This window comes from Photinus pyralis, unplaced genomic scaffold (genome assembly GCF_008802855.1).
Source record: "Photinus pyralis isolate 1611_PpyrPB1 unplaced genomic scaffold, Ppyr1.3 Ppyr1.4_LG7, whole genome shotgun sequence".
In the NCBI taxonomy this organism is placed as follows: domain Eukaryota; kingdom Metazoa; phylum Arthropoda; class Insecta; order Coleoptera; family Lampyridae; genus Photinus; species Photinus pyralis.
In genome coordinates, this window is record NW_022170738.1 from 33,492,216 (window position 1) to 33,515,533 (window position 23,318).

At 37.0% G+C, this 23,318-nt stretch overlaps 1 protein-coding gene across 1 annotated transcript; it reads right to left on the reverse strand.

Annotated features, from left to right (window-relative positions):
- Window positions 1-422: 422 nt before the first annotated feature.
- On the reverse strand, window positions 423-13,418 carry LOC116177163. The gene is made up of 6 exons (XM_031496053.1): window positions 13,097-13,418; window positions 6,938-7,134; window positions 6,548-6,893; window positions 1,370-1,522; window positions 1,117-1,249; window positions 423-1,060 (listed from the first exon to the last, which is right to left on the reverse strand). The coding sequence occupies exons 1-6, from the start codon at window positions 13,327-13,329 to the stop codon at window positions 599-601; spliced, it is 1,524 nt and encodes a 507-aa protein (XP_031351913.1). The 5' UTR covers window positions 13,330-13,418; the 3' UTR covers window positions 423-598.
- Window positions 13,419-23,318: the final 9,900 nt, after the last annotated feature.

The window sequence follows — 23,318 nt, forward strand, 5'->3', positions numbered from 1 at the left end:
CTTCAGCCCTTGCAATGTAACTAACCGTTACAAATTCGCCCTAAAACTCTTTGTTTCCCGAAAAATGTGACAAGAATTTGCTTCAATATATTCCGGATACCTGAATCACTTCAGAGATAGAATGCTATAGAAAAAATATTATGCGAGTTTCCGGCAGGGGCAACCGGTTACATCAATCGCCATTTTTGTTCCAAAAACAATAGCAATACCACCAGTAGTTTCGAAAAAAAAAATTCCATATCGCCTTGACCTTATCAATGCACGCTGATACCTCTCTTGTGACCGAGACCGGGCGAGACCGTAAACATGCGGTTGCGGTTACTAAATCAACCCAGAACGTTGACATCTACATTTTTTTATTTAAAATAATATATAAAATAATAAAATAAAAATTTTTTTGTAAATGTAAAATGCCATTTGGCTTCAGTTATAGGATGTTTATTATTGATTATTTGTGTTGTCCTAATTATTAAACAATAGTTTTAATGCCGACACTGGCGAACAAAACTGTATAATAGAAATCAGCTTTCCTAACCGCTATCACAGAATTAAAAATATTTGCATAATGTAAACGAAACCGCAAGTTCCTTTTTTAAGATTAAGTGCCATTCGTGATCACGACGGCCTTGTGGGCGCACGAGGACCTACTTCTAAGTCCGGGCCACAAGTACGCCCGTACGGTGCTGCTCATTCGGTCGGACGAATGGTGCTTGATATGGCGTTCGGGTTGGAACCGAATCGGAATTTGGAAGTCGGTGTCCAATTCGTAGGGAGGATCCTGATTGGCGATGTACCAGCAGACGCCGGTGACGTTGGATACGTAAGTTCTGAGAGCGGCGCACGTCTTCAGGCACTCGTACTCCTTCAGAGTGTCGCAGAGGAGCGCCAGCACCTGGTGCTCGGCGTCCACGAGTGGAAAGGTGTCGGCCGTCGACGCGAGGCAGCGCATCAATTGCGCGCGAAAAACGTGAGCGACCGACGTCCGCTCGTCCACGTGTAAACTACGTAGCGTCTCTCTCAGTTTCGATTCTCGCAAATTTTTGCAAGTCCTAAAAGCAAGCTGCCGATGTCCCCATTAGAGACATAATTAATTAATTGAGTATCTTAATTACTTACGACAACCACCGAGAATAAGATTTTCGCTTTTAATTGCGTCGCATATTGCAATTCCGGAAGTGAATCTAATGCCTCTAGCGCTCTAGGTCGATTTTGAAAGTAAAGTGCAGCGTATCGATCCGTTGCATCGTTCCTATAAAAAAAGCGCGGGATTAAATTGGGGCATTCGTGCGAAGGCTCAAAGGGTTTTCCGAATCTTGGGATTTCCCATTTGCGCACAATTCCTCAAACACGTACGCAAATTGAATAGTACCTCTTATCAACTTCCTGTTCCGATTCCGAATGATAACCATCGCTGTGGCAAGGACTTTCCGGCGCTTGCATAAGCTCCAAGAGGGCGCCACAGCCTTTGGTAAATGTCATTAGAAGTGTAGCTACGGGTTTGTTCTCGTCTATCGGTTGTAATCTGTAAATTATCGCGTATTTTTAAATACCACAGCAATTAAAATTGCTCTTGTTATGCAACCCAACATACATGCAGCAAGTAGGCGACACGTTATACAGTTACGATACTTGAAGTATGTTTGGTTGCATAACCGCAGCAACATTAGAGCGTAAAGCTAGAGCGATAGAAAAAAATAAACCAATCACATATCCAGCCTGGTTTTTTACCGCACGTTAGTTAGTAGTTAGTGAAGGTTTGAGATCTCAGCACTCGGACCTTGTAAAAGGTTGCATTTACCACCCGCATGTTAGTAGTTGCATTATGGAAAAAAAATGACCACCCACTTTTCACAGGGCGTCCCATTAAAAAAATTAATGATGACGCCCTACCTCCTCTCATTTTAAACACCCTGTATGGGTTTTCAGAATCTTACAAGTTGGAATTTTGATTTTTAAGAATATCTAAATTTCCGAAGTTGTAAAATATTTAAATTTCGTCTTGTTAACATTTTGGAGCTTTTTGGATAATCCACAGATTGACGAAGTGCAGTATAGTGCAGCGGGCAAAAGTTAAAATTTTTTAAAAAATCCAAAAAATCGATGTCATATTTCAAATTTGGTACACCCTGTATAAAATTTTCTTACATCAAAAAGAGTGCAGTTTAAAGTACTAATCGATGTGTCCGAGTATATTTCCGAAAAAAACCTGATTTACTGAATTTATTTCAAGTTAGATTACCATGTATGAAAGAAAAATTTGCTTAAATGTAATTCAGTGAGTGGAAGTGGTGTCTAACAATTAGAAACCTGACATTTTCGAACCCCGTGCGCCTAATGCAACATTTTTTAAATAAAGGTTTGTGCCATAACAAATACAATAAAAGGCATCCGACAATCCTCATGGAAAATAAACATTTTAGGATTTCAGATCCGTTAATTAATTAATTATTAACTAATTTTAGCCTTACAGTTTATTTCATTATCGCAGACCTTTGGCGATTGATTCGAAATTCTCGGTAACAATGGGCATTACTAGGCTACCGAATTTGGAAATTTTAATCCGGCCAATTAAGTGAGTATAATTAACCGTAGTTAATCAATCGTGTTGCAGCAAACTTCGTCTGATTAGATTGGGCCTAGTGGCATTAAAAGCGGGCTAAATTGACACGAATTTCAAGATTAGTCGCCGATTTGTAGGATCTTTGTGCGCGACTACCGAAGTTCGTCGCACAAGAAGTTCCACAATTTTTTTGTTTTTTGAAAATAATGAATTCTCGAAATTGTGTCAGCCTAGACATCCTCCAACTGTTTTTGAGAAAGCACTTTAGTGACTCTGGAAAGCACAAAAATTCCAAAATCGTGCAGATGTTTTCCAGAGTACCCTTTTGTGTGTCAAGAGCCCTGTAGGCCCTTTTAACTGATTTCTAAGGCCGAGAACGCTCTGAGAAAGCACTATAAAAACCTGGAAAAGCGGTAGAAGAGATACATAGAACCCTAGAAAGCCCACATGAAGTTCTGCAAAAAAAAGTATAGTGAAAAAGGCATCCACAGAGCTTTGGATTGTACAGCATGCGTATTTTAAAGGTCTTTTTAACATTTTTCCTGCGTCTTTAGCTATTCCAGAATTGTCTAGGATAGCTCCCTAGATCAACCCCTTATCGGAAATAGAAACTATGAAATGACTGAAGTGCCTAAGAAGTCCTCGGAAAGCACCTTGGGAAGTACCCGGAATGGCGTCTAAACCGTATTATACCTAAACGGTTTCCAAATCCTTCCAGAAAAATAGACAGTTTTTCAGAAGCGCATTTCAAGACTTTATAGACTCCAAAACACGCTATTCCTGCTCAAGTTTTACTGTGTCTTAACCTGATTTATACAATATATGCACTGTTTGCCTTTACTTTAATTAATTTTTTAAAAAATATCTCCATAACTAAGAAAATTAGCATTTCGCACATCAGATATTTACTATATGCGATATGTTTGCCTTTACTAGAAGCATCTGTGGTTCAAATTTAAAAAAAAATGCTAAAGAAATAGGAAAGTTGACTTTCCAACACGAGTTACAAATGCTCTAAAAAATTATAGAGAGCCTTTTGCGAGTTGTTGCCTTTCCAAGGCTAGCCCAGTTTAGGGAAAGACTAGACTTTTAAATATGGGGTAGAAAGTGCACCCAGAAATTGCCCGAATGCTTTGGGAAGCACAAGAATGTTTGGAAAGCATCTGAAAGCTATGGACATTCCCTAAAATCTTTCTATAATATTGCAAGTGCTTTCCTGAGTTTATTAACACCTTTACAGATCACCTCTCTGACCTTCCGCAACTGTGCAGGTCCTTTTCGCAGCTTTTAGGGCTAGACGATCTCTTGAAAAGTGCAAACAAAATTGGGAAAGGCTTTGCGGAAAGCTAATAGGAGGCCTGGTAATCCTCGAAAGGCATGAAAAGCTCTTGTAAGGGGCTTAGATGATCAGAAGAGAAGAAAACCTCAGAAGTTCGCTTAAAAACTCTGAAAAGTACTTACAGCACGCTTTGGCACGCGTTTAGAAGCGATTCCAGAACATTGTCACGGTTTGCAAAGCCCCATAAGTACATTGTTGGATCTTCTTAGGCCCTTTGTGGAGCTTTAGATAGGTCAACACCTTTTCTGGAGCTGGGACAGCTTAAATGGGAAATAAAAACAAACTTATCCCACACATCGGTGAGCCAGCAGGCGCCATCACGTCGATAAAAGATTAGTCACAGACGATAAAGAGTGAAAGCGGATGTCTTCTAGACTCTTCGAAAGTGTTCCGTGTTTTTTATTAGAAACTTTCCGTTTGGTATATAACCAAATTGAAGGGTGCTTATTATAAGTTCCACTATCGATGCCGAAGTGATTACTAGTGAAGTTTGCGCTAGTATGTGCTAAGTATACATGTTATAAATTCGTGTACAAGACTGTTATAATTTCATTAAGATTAATATTAAATAAATAAATCACGTATAATTAAATTTGCGTTAGATGAATCCAAAAGGGAGACGACAAGGTGAACGCGCCAGGATGATCAATATCAAAAAGAGAAACAAAGAGAAGAGCGCTTTACCGAAAGGCGTTAAAGTTGTCGACACTCTTCGAGGATTACCTCTAGACCTTTTCTAAGCTAACCTCTTCTCGCGACACAGTACTAAGTACTAAAAAATCTATTAGAGCCTACAAGGGCTTTCTAAAATGCGTCGCGTAGGCGCTTTTTTAAAGCTCTTGTACCACACTAGCTTAGATCTAAAAAGTTTTCTAAAATGAAGAGCTCGAAAGTACTTTTAACGCGTACCAGATTTTTTTAATTGGCCCGATAGGTATTCTCGCACCATTTGGGCGTTATGTGCGGGTGCACCATCCTGTTGAAACCAACAGTTTCCAACTTTCGTTTATTTTTGTATGGACCGTACCTCGTATTCGTAATAAAAAAAATACTACTCAATACAGTGTGTACTTTTTTTAGGGGCCACATAAAAAATAAAGCTGATGCTCATTTTTCCGAAACGAAACGTTGTATTGAAAATCTCTAAACGATATCTTTTAGAATGTAGAGCTCAAAAAGTGTTTTTGTTCAAATAACAAAAAAAAATAAGAACAGCACCTTTCGGTTTTTTGGATATATCTTCGGAAGTAATCGGAATTTTATTGTTTTCGTTAAAGCATCACAATAACTCTTTATCTGTGCATCCTTTCTCTAATTGACCATCGTCGTATCTTCTATGGTTTCGAAGATTGTAATGATAGACATCCTTATCTTGGACACAGTGTATAACGCACAATAATATGTCGTTGTTTTATTAGGAAGTTTTTATATTGAAATTTGAGCCAAAATGTCTTTTAAGAAGTGGGTGAATTTTTTTGTAAAGAGGCATAAAGATATTTGTTAAATAAAACTTTGCCTTGCAAAGAGTTTACTGCATATAACTTGTATGTATACTTTTTATATAAAATTCTGAAAAAAAATTCTTATGTCCCTAGTGTAACGGGAGATCGTTAACGGATTTATTTTAATTTGAATTTCCTAATTTTTTCTGTGGGCCGAGTACAGTCCTGTCCAAATAAATGCGCGTGAAAGTTAGCGGCGTCAATAAGTCGTGGTAGAGAGCTTCTCAAGCAGGCTGCGAATTGTTGATACAAGATATAGCACTCCACGCTGAACAGATTTCTATCTGCTAGTTTGGGTTTTCAGGGATTTCATTGGTTGAGAAGAAGTTGGCTCGGATTGGGTGTTCGCATGATCGATTGATTGGTTTTCAAAAATTACAGGGGTGGGAATCCAGTCGTAGTGATTCAGACGACGCCGCGAAGGAGCTCTCGTCGAAGCGCGACAGAGAAACAAGATTTCGTTCTTACACCACGGGCAATTAGCGTGAAGAGCACCTGGTGCTACGTTTTTTCTCTAAAAACGTTTACTGCTAGTGTTAGAACTCACCCAGGGAAGAGGGGGTCGTTGTTCGGGGGGGGGGGGGCAACGTACCCTCCAAAAGTAAGCTTTTTACCAACAAAAGAGAAATAACACTGTAATGATTTTTAATTGGTGGACCCAGCTAGAAAAAATGTAATATTATTAAATGACGAGAATCTTCCAGCTGAGTTGAAAACCAGGTATAATGTTTGTAAACAGGAGTAAGATCATTTTCATTATTTGATGGGGAAATCGGTAAGTTTTAAATAGAAAAATGGGCACTTTTTTCATATCTTACAGCTCTACTACTAATTCTGTAATTTTAACATTGGATTGTTGCTGTAGAAGAAGGTAGAGTTTGGATTTGTATTTATTGGCAACTAAGCGATCTGAAGCAGAGGAGCGGCAAGAGAAGTCCATTCTCCGAAGAAAAAAATGTCCGTCAAATTGAGCTAGCCGACTGCATACATTTCTTGTACAATGAAACTCCGCGTTACATTGCAACGACTAATTAGCAGGAGTTCCCGTGGGAACAAAGACGAGAAAGCGTTTAAATTAATCTTAATTAAAGCGTATGTTTAGTTGCATAATCATCAGGCGCAATAGAATGCTTTATATAAACGAACCTTTTAAGTTGTGATATGCAAAAAAGGGCCTCTTTATCATTTTGTACTCGCTTGCTTAAGGTCTCGATTAAGACCTTCAGCTGCTTCAGGGCGGGCTTATCTAAAGTGGTCAGCAGCGTCGTATTATCAATCAGACGCTGCTGCACGTCCTCAAACTGCAACGACAGCAGTCGATGGTGCGAGGCGTCCACCGGTTTCTTACTGTCATTTGTCACGAGGCCCAAATCGTCCAGCTTGTGCAGGACCGTCTTGTAAGCCTCAATGTGGTTGGTTATTTCGTTTTTGAGGGCCACGTGAAGGTGCGTCAGACCGCCGACGTCCGGCGTCAGACCGTGACAACCGAGACCTGAAATTTAGACGTCACAAAGCTACATCGCAAGATACCCTTACCTTTGACCGCTTCTTCGAAAGCCTTCCGTTTGGTCACAACCACTCGCCGAATATCTGGCTGGTATTCGGCCAAAATCTGTGCTAACTTTCGAATTTTCCCTTTCAAACCGGAGTCCTCGTGCGCCGCCAGTAGCCGTACTAATTGCCATATTACCGGTTCCGTATTTATGTTCGGACATGGATTCGACGTTAACAATCTAAAAAAAAAGAGAGATTAAATAAATTCTTTGAGGACAATGGCTAGAAGGTACGAATGTGAGAACGTTTTCATCCATGGGAAATGTGACCTAATGAAGAAAATTGAGATCAGAGACGCTCGACTCTCTGCAGCTTGTGAATAAGAGTCTATTTTGTGTTGTGAAAGTTGACGGAAAGTATTATTTATAAATTATTGCTTGTATACGATATACTAATTTGGCATAAATTATATGCGACTATGTTTATACCGGGTGAACGTTTGATTACCAAAACGAAAATTCATTTTTCGCAATCTGTACCACCAACACCAGCAATTTAATTATACGCAAGCAGGTGCGTATCAATAAATTTTACGCATTCGAGCCTTTCTGCGAGCCTGATACAATACGTTTATTAAATATTTATGAAACGAGGAGAGGTAGCTCAATAAATGTTAGACCTTCTGGCTTTTACGTGGTCCTGATTCAAAAATTTATAGCAGATAATATGTGAAAAGATATCGTGTTAGACCTTCCTGTATTCCTGATATAACGCGACACTTGTATCCAGGATGACATAATTCTTGAGAAGCATTCTAAATTTTCTACGTTCTTCCGATTTTGTGATCCTAATACCACAAAATTTGTATCAAACGAACAAAGATCTTTTAATAAGGAATTTGAACCAGGAGAACATCATAAGTCAGAAAATGTCTTGTTAATCAATTCTAGACGTTCCTGCACTCTCGGAACCCGTATTAGCACAGGGAAAAGTTGATCAGTTTTTTTACGTTTTTACGTTTACCGATACAACTTTTCAAAGAAAAACTTGTTTCCAGGATACCGTAATACAGAAGGAATTTGGCATTTTATATTATCTCCAGTTTCTGAGATAGTCCTAACGTACATTTCTTCATGAGAAATTTGTATCTGGGGAACAATGGTGAAAAGAAGTTTGGCAGCAAATTTTACCCCTCCTTCAGTTTCTGTAGCCTTGATATACGAATTTCCTAATCAAAAATGTGCAAACAAGATATAATAAATGAGGAGTGTGACAATAAATATTACACCTTTCCTCCATATCTGTAATTCATCAGATGCAGGAATTTTTTAAACCAAGTTTGTATCAGGAGATAAGCGAGCCTTTGCTGCTTCCTCGGTTTTTATGATACCGAACAAGAATTTCTTAATGAGAAATTTGTATCGGAAAAACGTAATGCGCTAGAAAGAGTTTGGCCACAAATTTTACATCTTCTGTTCCTGTGATCCTGATACGCGAATTTTGTAATGGAAAATATGGAGAAGGAGAATATAATAAATGGGAACGAGAGCGACAATAAGTAATACACCTTCTTTCGTTCCTGAAGTTTATTGCTGTAACCCTGATTCAGCAATTTCATGATGATAAACTTATAATTACAAAAACAAGAAATTCTTAATGAAAAATATGTATAAGATGTCTTTTTGCGTGTCTGATAAGATGATAATTGATAAAAAGTCTTACACCTGCTTCCGTTTCTGTGATTCTGATACAAAAATTTATTAATTACAAATGTGTGTTTTGCGTTTATGTGTCCCTGATACAAGAAATATTAGAACGAAATTTGTATCATGTAAAAAGAAGTCCAGTAATCAATTTTACTGCTTCTTCCGTTTCTGCAATCCTAATACACCAGTTTGTTAATGATAAGATTGTATCAGAAAAGTAAGCATTATTTAAAAAAAAGTTTATATCCAGGGTGAGAAGGCTGACAGTAAGTTTTAGACCTTCTTCCGTTTCTTGGACGATCTTGATACAAACATTTTTAATCAGAATTTGTATCGGGGCAATAGAATAAGTGAGAGAGAGTCTGACAATAAATTTTTTCTTCTTCCGTCTTTATGATCTTGATACAAAAATGTTTTCATGAAAAACGTGTATAAAAAGCGAGATAAAAAGAATATAATAAGCAGAAGAAGTCTGGTAATACATATTAAATCTTTTCTGCGTTTTTGTGAGCCTGCTACAAAAATTCTTTAAAACAAATAAGTATCAGGAGAAGGGACAATAAATTTCACTACTTCTTCCGTTTTTGTTAATCCTGATATAGCACGATGACATAATTCGTGCAAATGACTCTGAAAGTAAATTTTATACCTTCTCCGGTTTATAAAAATTAATTAATGAAATATTTCTATTAATAAGAAACAGTTTGCAACAAATTCTTCCGTTTCTGTAATCCTTATACAACTTTTTTTTAAACGAAATGTGTATCAGGAGGAATAAGAAGGGTTCCGTCAATAAGATTTACTGCTTCTTTCGTTTCTGTAATCCTGATACAGAAATTTCTTAATAATAAATTCCTATTGGGAGAACAACAATTTTTAATGAGTAATTTGCTTCGGTCAACATAAGGAGTCTAGCAAAAAATTTGACAGTTCCGTTCCTATCAACCCGATAAAATATTTCCTTAATGATTTCTTCCCTTATCGAAGGAGCAAGAAAATTCAATGAGAAACTTTTATGAGAGAAATGTGATAAGTGAGGAAGTCTGACAATAAGTTCCTGACCAAATTAACAGGAGAATATTAAACGTGAGAAAGGGCACTAAATTTTATACCTTCTTTTTCCGTTTCTGTGATCCAGCTACAATTTTTAATGATAAATTTCTGCCAGAACAAGAATCTCTTATGGGGAATATACGTCATCAGACCATTTCTGTCACCCTGATGCAAGAATTTCTTAAAGAGGAATTTTGATCAGGAGAACAAGCCTACCGGGAGAGCATAATGAGTGAGAAGGAGTCTGAAACCAAATTCTACACCTTATTTCGTTTCTGCGAACCTAATACAATAATTTTTAATCATCATCAAGAAAAAAATTAGAACCTGACGAGAACCGTTTCTGTATTCCGGATACAAGAATTTCTTGATAAGAAATTTTTATCCGGAGAAGTCTGGCAACAAATTTCTCCCCTTCCGTTTCTGTCATCCTGATGAAGTGGATAGTTATCCGGAAAATAATAAATAAAGTGGGAAGGGCCCTGCTGTGATCCTGATATAAGAACTTTTCTAAATGAAACCTGCATCAAGAGGATTATAGTCAAACAAACAGTTCAACGGTTTCTTGCGGTTTTGTGATTGGGATCGTTAATGAGAGATTTGTATCAGGAGAACAAGTATTTTTAATTGAGCGAGAACATAATTCGTGAAGATACTGGCAACAAGTTTAGGCCTTCTTGATCCTTTGAACCGGATGAACGGATTTCTTAATGCGAAATTTGTATCAGGGGAACAGGAATAAAGTGGCCTGTCAATAAATGTGACACCTTTTTTACATTCCTGTAAGCCTCATACAATTTTTAAAAAAGAAAGTTGTACCAGGAAAATATAAATCGTGAGCGAGTCTGGAAATAAATTTTATACTCCTCGTAGAAATTTTGATGAAATGAATTGTATCTGCCAGAGATTAATAAATAATTAAGATTTGATTTTGTTGATACTTGCGCTTCTGTGATCTTGATAGAAGAATTTCTTAATGAGAATTGTTTATTATGAAAATGTAATAAGGGAGAAGGAGGTTATCAATAAATGTATTTTTACGTTTTTGTGTTCCTGATACAAGAATTGTTTAAAATGAATTTGGTATCAAGAGAATTAAAATAAGTGAGCACGAGCTGGACATAAATTTTACTGGTTGTTCCGTTTCTGTGATTGTGAGCCTTAATGAAAAATTTGCATCAGGAGAATATGAATTTTTAATGAGAAATTTGTATGGGAAAAGTATAAATTGTAAGGAGCTTGCAAACAAATGTATGCCTTTTTTCAGTTCTGTGAATCCGATGTAACAACTGTTTAATGTGAAGTTTGTAGCAAAAGAACAAGAAGATTTTAATGAGGGGTATATAACAAATAAGGAGCCAAGCAATAAACTTTTTTAGCGTTACTGTGCTCTTTTTAATTTAAAGAGACAGGTGTGCCAGGAAAAAATAATCCTTAAGGAGAGTAACAGCAAATTTTATACCTTTCTGTGATCCTGCTGCATCAATTTTATTTTTATAGGAGAACAAAAATCTGTTTATTATCTTATTATGCTTCCATATCAATCAAGCCAGAAGAAATTTGGTCAGGATTATAGACACACAAAGGAGTAAAGATTTTATTGACAGACACTTACTTAGGTACGTATGCCCTCTTGGCACAACATTTCTCGTTAAATTTTTTAATTAATTGACAGATACTAATCTAATACAAAGAGTACAGACACATTTTAGGCATTATGTTCTCCTGATGGATGCAAATTTTTCAAAAACTATTGTAGCAAGATCTTTCTCATGTCATATGTTCTATGGATAGCGATTTCTTTTGTTGAAAGAGTTGTATCAGGATCACAGATTCGCCAATAGTGTTGAATGTATTAATACACTTCTGGTACGAAACATTGTAACATGTTCTCTTGGTAAGATGTGTAAAATGTACTGACATCCAAATCCAAGGCAATAAAAGTTTCAAGAAGAGTGCATTAAATTCAGTAACTGGTCCGGAATGAAATTAAAAAAATTCAAAAATGACTAGTCCAAAAGAATGTTAAGAGGCATTCTGGAGGCATTCTAGTAGGATTCACGCATAAATTCCAAAAAATTGAAAATGTGTCAGGAAGACCATGAGGCACGAATTTTATGCATGGCCTGACCGAAAATGGAGTAGTAATTTTGAAATTAATACATGCAGCCTCAAAATTTCAAGACAGCATTGTTGTTTTTGTGGTCCGATCAAGAAATTGATGTAAAATTAGTTTTTTTGAATCTTCAAGAAAGTACTGACGTTGAACTTTTTTTCATTTTTTATCTTGGAACTTCCCTGATACCAAATATCGAGATCATAATATTTTGCACGCCAGTTGGGGATGCTCCCATCTTGGGAAAGGACCTTTAATACCTAAAGAGTGCACTTCCAAATTTAATAAAACTTCTAGCATTTTTGTGTGACCAAAAAGTGAAGTTGAATTTTGTTTCGAATGTTCAAAAATTCGATTTTATGTTGAAATCCTCTGATACCAAAATTATTTTTTGCACACTTGTCTAGGGGTGCTACACGGTGGGGAAGGAATTTTATAGAGTGCACCCTCAAAATTCCATGACATTCTGAGCATTTTCAAAAAATCTTTTCTGCAATTACAAAAATATCGTTATTTTTATCGCACGCCCGTAGAGGGATACTCCCATTTTGGGGTAGGAATTTTTGAACGAATACATAAGAGTGCACCCTCTAAATTTCATGACATTCTGAGCATTTTGTGTGGTCCGACCAAAAATTTGGGTTGAAATTTTGTTATCAAATTTTCAAAAAACTTCGATATTGTTATGCTGAGTGCTGACCCCCCCTCCATAATCAAATATCGTTATCATAATGTTTTTGCACGACCGTCCATTCCATTATGGGGTAGGAATGCTAGAAATAATACATACAGAGTGTCTCCCTCTAAATTTCATGATATTCTAAGCATTTTTTGTTGCCCGATCAAAAAATTAGTTGGAAATTAGAGATGCTCCATCTTGGAGTAGGAATTTTTAAATAAATATATTCGGGAAGGATGAGGCATGGATTTTGTTTATTTATGAAAAGTTTCTAAAACCTGAATCACTGTTACACTGATTTGGTTGGTAACACGTCTAAATGCGATTGGTTCATTGCTAAATGTTGGTCACGTCTAATATTGTGCTTAGAGACGTCAATTTCGTTATTTATGAACTGGGAGGGTAAGAGGGCCACTAGTAAAGGAGCGCAATTTTGTATTGTTTTCAGTGAAAGTGACCTACCAGAGAAGCCTCGCTGCTACTTTGGCTTTAATGATAGCTTTATGCACTAGTGGCGAAAGGCGCACATTTTTTCTAACACTCGATTATAAAGCACCACTGAACCGCACGAGGAGAAAATACCTTAAGCGAAATTTTCACTAAAATCGCTAAAACCACCCTGTAGAGCTCCCAAAAATTCAACTTACCGACTGAACAGCGTCTCCAAAAGTTGCGCGGAATGCGGAAGTCCTTCGACCAGCAGCTCAAGGGGTAGCTCGCTCGCGACGGTCGCGAGGGCGGTCGGTCCGAGCTTCGCCAAGATCGACGCCGCCTCACGAAATTGCCTTCCCTCGGCGAGCACGAGAACCCTTCGAAGGGCCAACTTGGGACTAAGGGGAGCAGCTCGCTCCCTACGGATACGTTCACCGCACTCTCTCATAGCTACCGCACTAACTACCTACATCGGGGATCGGAAGTCGGGATGTGAATGTCTTCTTCTTCGTCTTCGCCGGCACAATACAAAAGTTGATACGCACAACTCGTATACTACGGACAGGCGAGGCGGGTAGACGACACACTGACACACTTCCTCAGAAGAGATGGAGATGAGCGATTGTAGAAAGGTACGCCTTATAATCATTCATAATTTGGAGAAATCGGACTGGCACGTTTCGTTTAAATTGTCGTAATTTATCTTTACAGCCTCCTCGTTTTTTTTTGTTGTTGTCGGAAGCGCGATGGTAGTCCAAGATCACGCACGCAATCCTCTCTTTCGTTTCACTTTCAATTCAACCCTAATCGACTTACTTGCACTTTTGAGACATTTGCAATTTCCTTAATTGCAGGAAATAATATTGGGAAATATACAGGGGGTTCTCTTACAACATGGTAGTTTATAGACCGCGTGAGAACCGTCTGTATCAATTGTTGTGTTCAATAAAAGTGTTATCATAATTCTCCTAATGACATCAGGTCGTTTAACAAATTATGGTAAAGTGGGTTAAGAGTATACAGAATTTCGCTCCTTGACTATACCCCCCTCCCCCCATATCACTCACGAAAATTCGCCATCAAGATACGAAGAATCGAATACGATTTTCAGTAGGGGAATATTTTGTCACTCAGCTCGTATTCGGAAACCAGACTTTTGATCCGGCTCATATTCAATAGCACTGATCCTTAAACTCGTAGAAATCGATAGAAGGACAGGCGGACAAAACCATCACATGAGCTTTTTCGATATAATCGATTCAAAGTCAATTACCACTAATGGCCGTATACACCGTCAAATTTAATCATGGTTTAGGGGTAAACATAATTGTTTAAAACCCATGGCAGCAATTGTTGCAACAATATGCAATTGTCGCAATTTGTAATTGAGTCTACAGGGTATGTCACGACGAATGCATATTTTGAAAATGCATCTAAAATATTTGCGAGTTAGTTCCAGAAAGTTGACGCGAGTTTGCTTATGTTAAATAAAATACCTCGTAAAATACCCTCTCTGAACTCTAAGTCATCTTTTAACGCCTACTCATTGGTTCACTGGCTTTCAGGGCTGTATACTGACCTTCAGAATTCTGCAACGTCAGTTTATTTTTACCCAGCTGCGCTTAATTTTGCAAAGTTGCAGAAGTAACTTAACATGACTTATTTCCAGCGTGTAATTCAAAACCAAAACCAAACGATGGGGCGACAGACACAATTTAGAACAAATAATTCCTTGACGAGCGTGTGCGACGATGACGACAGCTTGCCGTATTACAATCGACAAAATAAAAACTTAACATAAGGAATATTTGCTTGGCGGAATGTTCTTGAAACCTTGACTCTTTTTAAACAGAGAAAAATCGCAAAAAAATTTACTCAAATAAATACTCTCGTTACAAAATTATAGATATTTCTTTTAAAGGTTTTGTTAGTACCTGTGTTTAATTGAGCTAGCCGGACAGTAATCAAAATATCACCACAGTCTACCAAAGCGGAACCTCTTCTAAAAAAAAACCAGTTCCTCTCATATAGAAAAAATTGGAATTTATGATTTGGGATGCAATATAAAAAATAAAAATTAAAATGTGCCAAAAGCGGCTAAATTTAGGTCTTGAACATGTGTATAGAACGTACTTAGAATCAAAAAATAAAATAATATATTGTTGTGTAAACGTCTTGTAGACGTTATTTGAATCTAACACCGAAAAGAATGACGGGAAATCCTGTATATAAGAATACTTCATTTATTAAATGTAAATCTGGGGGAGTATTTACGAAATAAGCACCTAGTTGGTTTTTTTTTTTGGTTTTGAATTTGTGTCTATTTTCCTTTTAGAAATGTTGGTAATTGCGTATAATTTTTTTGTTTAAATTTTATCGCTTTTCTAATTTATTCTGTTTAGATAAGATGCTTTAAGTTAGGCAGATCTGGTCAAGTCTGCGTTATAAAAAAAAGTTACATCTGGTCGTTGGCGATAAGAAGTTTAATCGGACGAAGTTTAATTAACACACGTGTTCTTATCGCTGCTAGAAGAGACAAGGTGTCTCGAAGAATTGCGCGTTATTTCGGAATAAGTGGGGAGGCGTTCCTTCGAAGCTGGCGTTATCAGGTCTAATTGTGATTGGCGGTTGATTTTAAAGATCTTGAGGAAGGAGATTATCTGATGGTCAACGTAGAAACGAGGCTGCTGCTGCGGCTGCTAACTGTTAGTTTTAATACAAGAATTGAGTTACCATCAAGTGCAGTAGTAAAAGATTGCAAAGTTTTTAAAACGGTTTGCGTCCGTATTCAGAGAAAGCAGTTGTCTGCTTAATGACCGTTTCTACAGCAGCAGCTGCCACCGAAAGTCAATTCGAATCATTGAGTTCAGTTTATTAAAGAAGAAGTAAAGTTTTCTGAAGCTGTCAGTGAGTCTTTTTGTGTTTTGGATAAGTGCACCTGAATATCGCAAACCTTTTACGACCAGATTACTTGGATTATTTAAGAAAAAAAACCGTAAGTAAATATTTTTAATTATCGACTGCCTGCGTGCGAGGTATTATGTCCAAACAAGCTTTGTAAGCTTTTCTTTCTTGCAGGGATTTTGTTTTAATTGTTTCATGCGTTTTGAAATAAATATTTGTCATTGTCACTGTTCCACTTTTCCTTTGTGAGTACCTTCTTCCAACACTTCGTTTTCGAGATATTCATTTCGTCCTCGGCAATAGATAGGTCTCGTCCAGTCGATTCATTTTGCTTTTACGAATTTCTCCTCCGACACACCGAGATATTAGCTCTTAATGTTTTGACATCAATGGATATATTTGGTCCAGAAGTTCCAATCGCCTTTTGTAAGTACCCTCCTCCCACTCCATTGAGATATGAGGAATTATAGAAATGAATTTCTTTCGTCGAAACCTTTCATTGTAGTGCAATGAAGGACAAAACCAGTTCTCCCCCGTCTCTCCCAGCCCCTCATTTTGATACGGGATAACTTTAATTAGAGCATGAAGGATAACATTAGTTCCACCCCCCCCTCCCCCTCTTCCCGAACTTTTCTCAACGAAAGGAACCGTTTTCTACCAACTACTGTCCTTTCTGTCCTCTTATCAAAGTACAGGATGGAGGTGGGGGGGGGGGGGGGGGCTAGTTTTAGCCGTCACGTATGAAAATTGGTGAAATCTGAGATAATATAAGTTACCATTTTTGATTTCGAGTCGCCTTTGGAAGTTCAAGGGAACTACGATTTCCCATGCAAATAACAAATCCAAAGGTGACTCGGCCGCAACTCATTTTTGGTCGCATAGTAGGTATTATTTACGCCACTAACGGCAACACTGTGCTTAAAAGAATGATAAATTTGGGTATCATCAGTATACACACTTTTAATCAAACCACACGTATATATTGAAAACAAGAGAGGTGCTAAACCTGACCCTTGTGGGACACCTCTAGTACACGCTCTTGGTCAAGAAGTATTATTAGACTTCTTCCCACTAAGTAACCTTTTTTGTTTGTTTGTTTTTTGTTTGTTTGGATTCGGAGTTGCCGACAGAATGCTCGAAATTAATCTAAGTAAATTCCCATCTCTGCCACAGATGAAAAATTCTAACCTCAGCCCAGGTTCGAACACCCGACCTCCGACTATGTAGCCCAACGCTCTCCCACTCAGCTACATAGTCGGTAGATAATGTAGTAATGAGTAGTTTAAAAAAATTATATTATGGGATATATACCAAAAAATATGGGAAAGTCTTGCTTCTAAAGTTCATAAAAAATCGACTTGCTTTCCATCGACTGGAAAATGATAATTAATGAAAGTAGTCTTTGGAGCTGGTAAAAAGATTTTTAAAAAATACTAAGAAGATTCTTTGAAAAATAAATCGGCAGGTTCTAAAGATTCTGAAAATCTCAGGGATAGTAAGAAGACCTTAATATGATTCTAATCTAATAAGATTCCACAAAGACTCTGAGAACATTCTCATGAGAACATTCTCAGGACACTAGTTCTAGAGGTTTTATAGGTTTCTAAAAAAATTCTTGAAGGACTCTGAGGGTTTTCGTCTTTTCGATAAGATTAGAAGTCGAGTTCCTACAAAAGATGCTAAGAAGAAGAAAATTCCGATTTTAAGGATTCTAATGGTCATCAAGATTCTAAAGGTGGCAAAGATTCTAAGACATTTCTATAGAAATAATATTCTAAAAAAATTCTGGGAAAACCTTAAGATGATTTTGAGGGATCTGAAGGCGATTGTAATTGTATAAGGTTTCTAAGAAAATTTTAAATGGAGAATTCTAAACTATTCCAGGAGGATTTTGAGATGATTTCAAGATAGATTTTAAGATTCTAAATTGTTAACTAAAAAAATCAGGTATCAGAAAATTAACAAATCTTTTAACGTATTTATCACAGAAAGTACATTGGTGTGCATGAATTCCGTTTGTCCATCTGAGGGCTCGGAATCTCAGCACATGTTTTTATATTCATGTTCCTTACGGTACAAACATCACCAAATTAACGCACAAAAATTTGTATGGATTTATATACTTGGAGTTCTAAAAGTGAAATACCAAATTTACTCGAAATCAGAATGGTCTCTCTCATCTCCCGTAATTTTGTTATTTTTAAAGGGTAGCTTCCAAACGCAACATTTGCGACCTTTTATTTATTTGGAAAAAATTGTTATTTAGGTCTCTTTTAGCATAACGGAAATGTAACACCCTGTATGTCTAATAATCACAAAGAATTTTATAATTATTTTCCGATATCCTGTCTCAATATTCTTATGCAATTGTGTCGACCATGTCAAATGTCACGGGCACTGTGGGACGTAGAAAATAATGAGTGGTTGGCGCAGATGCGTTGTAAGCAGGTTTGCCAAACGGGTTTGCTGAAGATCCGCCGTCCCATTATTCAAAATCTCTATAAATATGCGTAAATCGACATTGTTATAAATAATGTTTATCTTTTACGATAGAATGCGTGTGTGTGTTTAAGTGATTAAGAGAAACTAGTCGCATGTCCTCATTTTTTTCCTCTCCTTTAGGTCTGCCGGTGGCGCCCGAGGGGGTTTTGATTTCTTTAAAAATATTTAATTAAAAGTGAAATACTGCACACAGAAACACACTTAGAATCCAAATAACGTGTTAGAATTTTTATGAGATTTTTTATTGCTCCGCTTTAGTATTGTGGCGAGATGGGAGATATTGAGCGAAAGGAGGGTGCCGAAAAGTTAGATTCGCGGTATACTTTTCATTAAAAGATTCGAAAGTGATACCTACAGGACGGAACCTTCACTTAATTGGGAATTGGGATGCGTGAAGTTGTTCGCGAAAATGGGAGGGTCAAAACAACACATGCAGGGCTTTCAAAAAAAAGGCAAAAACAAGTCCATTGAGATAACCATGGGAATTTTTAATAGAAGCCCCAGCTACCCCCTGTAAAATAATAACACTCACATCCCATCGAGCGACACATCATTTTAAAGGCCATAAAATTCTCTTTACAGAAATACTCACAGAATCAAATTTTACGTTTTTATTGTATAAAATTTGTTCTCAAAATAATACACAGACAATAATAATAATACAATAATACCTATGTCGAAATTCTTCACGGCAAGCCGCTGATGTAATTTGTCTACATTCACATGTTATTCTGCGTTTTAGCCCACTATTGTTTTTAATTCCCCCAAAGAAAGAAATCAAGTGGAGGCAAACCGGGAGACCGTGGCACCCCAGCTGCCAGTTCATTTCCCTACTGAGATAGTGTCGATTGCGCCAATGCCCAACAGCCAGAGGATAATGTGGCGGAGCCCCATCATGCTGAAAGTGCACATTGTCTTGGTCTAACTCTGTATGTGTTGATTGTGTGATCAAGGGAGAAAAATTAATTCTACAATAATTTTTTTCTCAAGAATACCTATCCTCAAATAATGATTTTCTGCGGCAATTATTCTTGAAGTGTGGATTTTGGTTATCCCAGTTATCTAAGGAGTACAATTGTGTTTCGTCACAAATCCATTTAAGAATAAACCCCTAAAGCGGATCTAAAAAAGCAGTAGAGAACCTCGGTGTGATCCTAAAGGGTCATTGGATTTGACCCATTTTCAAGAGGCTTGTTACATGTGGTATACAGTGTGTCCCAGCCGGCGTGGGATTGCATGGGGGTAACTTTATTATTATTAAATAATTATTTTCATTGTTTTGTTGCCTCGAATAGATTTTTTTTTAATCCATCACAGACTACTTGATTAAAATATAAAAACCGTTAATATAACAGGTATCTTATTTTCAATCTTATGCTATGATAGCTCGTTGAAAAGAGAATTAAAAAATCTATCAAATAATCTAAAAATCCAATATGGCGCCTATTTAACTTTAGGAAGTTGGTAAATGTTGCTCAAAAGTAGCCATCTTGAATTTTTTTTGACATCTATTCTAAATTAAGCGTATCAAAGGCAGTCACTTTTATATAAAACTTTTTTTTATATCTCTTATACTTTCGATGATATAAGACATTCAAGGAAATGACCAATTTTAGTTTTTTTGACTTTACGTCGAACCTATTCGACATTTTGAGGTTCCATAAGGAGATTGTAAATAAGCATCTAAAACTGCAAAACATTATCTATTTAACCAATTCTCTATCTTTAATAATAAGGAAGTTACCCATGCAATCCCACCCGATCTGGGACACACTGTATATGTCAACTGTGTAAGTTTGAACCGAATAGTTTCAAGCGGTGGGAGAGACAGAGAGGCGTGACCCTACGGGGTCACTGGATTGACCCATTTTCAATAGGCTTGGTACTTGTGGCATATAGGTGAACTGTGCAAAATTTGAACCGAATCGGTCCAAGCGTTTGACTGTTATCGTGTTCGCGGACAGACGGACACCATCGACTCCCCTATAAAGCTTGCATCGCTTTGCTCTGCCGCTTAATAACGCACATTCATCGCTAAGCATCAGATTACTTCGTTCTTTCAATAAATGTGTATCCCATTTTTACATTGTTTCTTAGGTGTTAATTAAACAATAAATGATAAAAAGTAACAAAAAAGAAGGCCGCAAGAGCAATTCAACTAAATTGATATAAACATCAATGATTCTGTAGGCAGGTGTTTTGAGTGACATATTTGAAATACATGTATTTCACTTGGTTTTTTAAAATTAATTCATAACCAGACAATCCGAATTTGATTTTGTGGGTTGTCATGTAAAGGCCATTTTATGGGCTTTTAAATTATGTGTCACTTGACAGGGGTTGCTGGATATTATAATTTTAAAGTGGGCCAGTCCGGGTAGTATTTGATAGGTACCTTACGCGTGCCCCCAATTCGATGAGACAGAGAAAACGGGGAAAATGATGAAGAGAAAACAGAGGATTAAATAATAAAAATGAACACGAAGATGTGAAAGGCGAAAAAGGGAAAACGATAAATAAACAAAATAAAGATTTAAAAAAGTTGAAAAATAGGAAGAAAAAGAAAATACAATTCAAAATTCAAAATAAATAGAAAAGTACAGACAAAATTAATAAAACAGGCTCTATACCGAAAAGAACATACAAACCGAATCTTTTAATAGATCAGGTTGAAGAAAAGAGTCTAATGAGGTAAATTGTTAGTGAAATTAGACCGAAAAGGCTAAATGAAAAATAAAAAGATAAAGAATGCAAAAAAGAGGGAGTTCTTATTAGAACTGACAGAAAAGAAATAACGTAGGATAGTAAACGGGAACAAAGGAGGTGATAGAGGGGGTCAATTCACATTCGTGATGGGAAAAAGTAGGTAGGTAATAATTTACAGCATAGTAAATGAAAAAAGAATTAAACAAGTATAAATTGTGTGCTGATAAAGCGCATTTTTTTAACCGAAATAGCTTTTCTGTTGACATCATCAATGGATACATTTTTTGCAGACGTCTGAATCGCCCTTTGTGAGTACCCTCTTCAGACAATCCGTTCTTGAGGTATAAGGTAATATGGTTGGTAGAAATTAATTCCTTTCGTTGAGACCTTTCATTAGAGTACCATGAAGGATAAAACTAGTTCCACTCCCCCCCTTGTACTTTGATAGGAAATGATGGACTGAAAGAAGGGCAGTCGTTGGTAGAAAACGGTTCCTGTCGTTGAGACCCCCCCCCCCCACACCATTTTCTAAAGTTTAACTTGGCACCATTAAAGGCATGCGTATACAAAATTTGAGACCAATTGGTTGTCGTATGTAAAAGTTATGCACGTTTTACTTTCAAAAACAGCATCTCAGGAAATAATTCGTGGGGGGCCCCCCTTTTAGACAGCGAAATTTAATGGCCGTCTGGCACACCTTCAAGGTATAGGCTACCTATTGCAAACAAGTTGTAAATCAGCCTAGAAATCAGCATATGCATGATTAAAGCGCATTTTTGGTAATACAGGTCAGTTTAAAATTATCGATTTCACGAGTAATTTTGGCTGCGTTAAATAATTAATTTTATTTAATTTCAATTGAGCGTAAGTCTTTATTTTGTAAAACAAATCACAAAGTAAATAATTAAGTTTTTATACTGGTGGCGCTATCTAACGGTAAAATTATAGTACCTCCGAAAACCATATCGAAATTATTTTCTTAAATTATCGATCTCACAAGTAATTTAACTCAAAATAGACTAAAACGTGCACATCTACACTATAGCAGAAAGCTTTTAGTGAAAATTGGAAGTCTCTAGCTCTTGTAGTTCTTGATATCTCACCCGGACAGCCGGCCAGCCAGCCATATCGAATATAATAGCGTATTTTTGTCAAAAATGCGCAAAAAATTCCAGGACTCTAAGACCATTCCCCGAAACTGCAGAAGTCGGTCCGGACGGACGGACGGACAAAACGCAAACGCACATTTTTTTTAATTCTTAAAAAATGCGCTAAAAATTGATGGTTGGAATGCTTTATCTACTGCAAATGAAACAATAGGAAGGAAGAGATGGAAATGTTTAGGAAGAAAAAGGTTAAATGAGATGTTGGAAAGGTAAGTGGAAGAATAAAAGCTACTAGACAAAACGCAAAGGGGATTTAGAGGAAGGATAGAAACGATACTGTATTTGTAAGACTTGTACAAAAAAATTAGTAAAACATGGATGGAACGTGATCGCATTCTTGAAGGACTTGGAAAAGAACAAATTAGAAAATGAGGGAGGAGGAAAATATAAGCAAAAAAGAAAGCAACAACAGGGGGAGTACGGGCAGGATGAAGGACTGAAAGGTATATTGGCCAGATAAAGGAAAAAAAGGAATGGCACTAAATTAAAGATTATAAGCTTTGGGAATGAGAGAGGGAAAAGGTAGAACAAGTGGCGCAAACGCACAAATAAAGGAATTAAGGAAAATGATGAAACAAGTATGGGAAATAGGAGAAAAGTGGAACAACAGACAAAAATGTAACAGATAAAAATAAAGACCGGGCGCAAGGTGGTAAGGTGCGAAGAGAAAGAAGAGGTTGCCAACAAAGATGGACGTAAAACGAAAATAGTGAGTAGAAGGAAAACAGATTACGAAAGAAACGGGTACGAAGAAGTAGAAAAAAACGAGAAAATAGGGGAAAAGTAACCCGATGGTCCCAATCGCAACGAGAAGGAAAATATTTGGAAATCGCGGGGAACAGAAGATACAGATTTTTTTAAATGTATTCAATCAAATACATGGAATGAATAGATGGCTAACAGGCAACCAACTCTACACGAATTTGTTTTAGGTGATAATCTGCGTCTGCTATAGACACAGTAACTTGATTATTCAATGTTAAATTAGGATTAGCTATTAGCAGGGCTGTAACTTTTGATCTAGTAGCCCAATCTTGGAACTGTTTGAAATTATGGAATCTACAGGCCATATTCTATAAGAAAATATTTTTTTCCGGTCGATCTGAGACAATTTTTTTTTGGGCATCAAAAAAAGGCAGTGTATAACTTTCCTTTTTTT

What these genes read in the sequence shown, in the direction of transcription:
- LOC116177163 (XM_031496053.1), bottom strand. Translation starts at nt 13,329, where the DNA reads ATGAGAGAGTGCGGTGAACGTATCCGTAGGGAGCGAGCTGCTCCCCTT. An exon ending in TTTCGAAGAAGCGGTCAAAG is followed by an intron (nt 6,894 to 6,937) that starts GTAAGGGTATCT and finishes TCTAAATTTCAG; the next exon opens with GTCTCGGTTGTCACGGTCTG. An exon ending in TCTTATTCTCGGTGGTTGTC is followed by an intron (nt 1,061 to 1,116) that starts GTAAGTAATTAA and finishes GGACATCGGCAG; the next exon opens with CTTGCTTTTAGGACTTGCAA.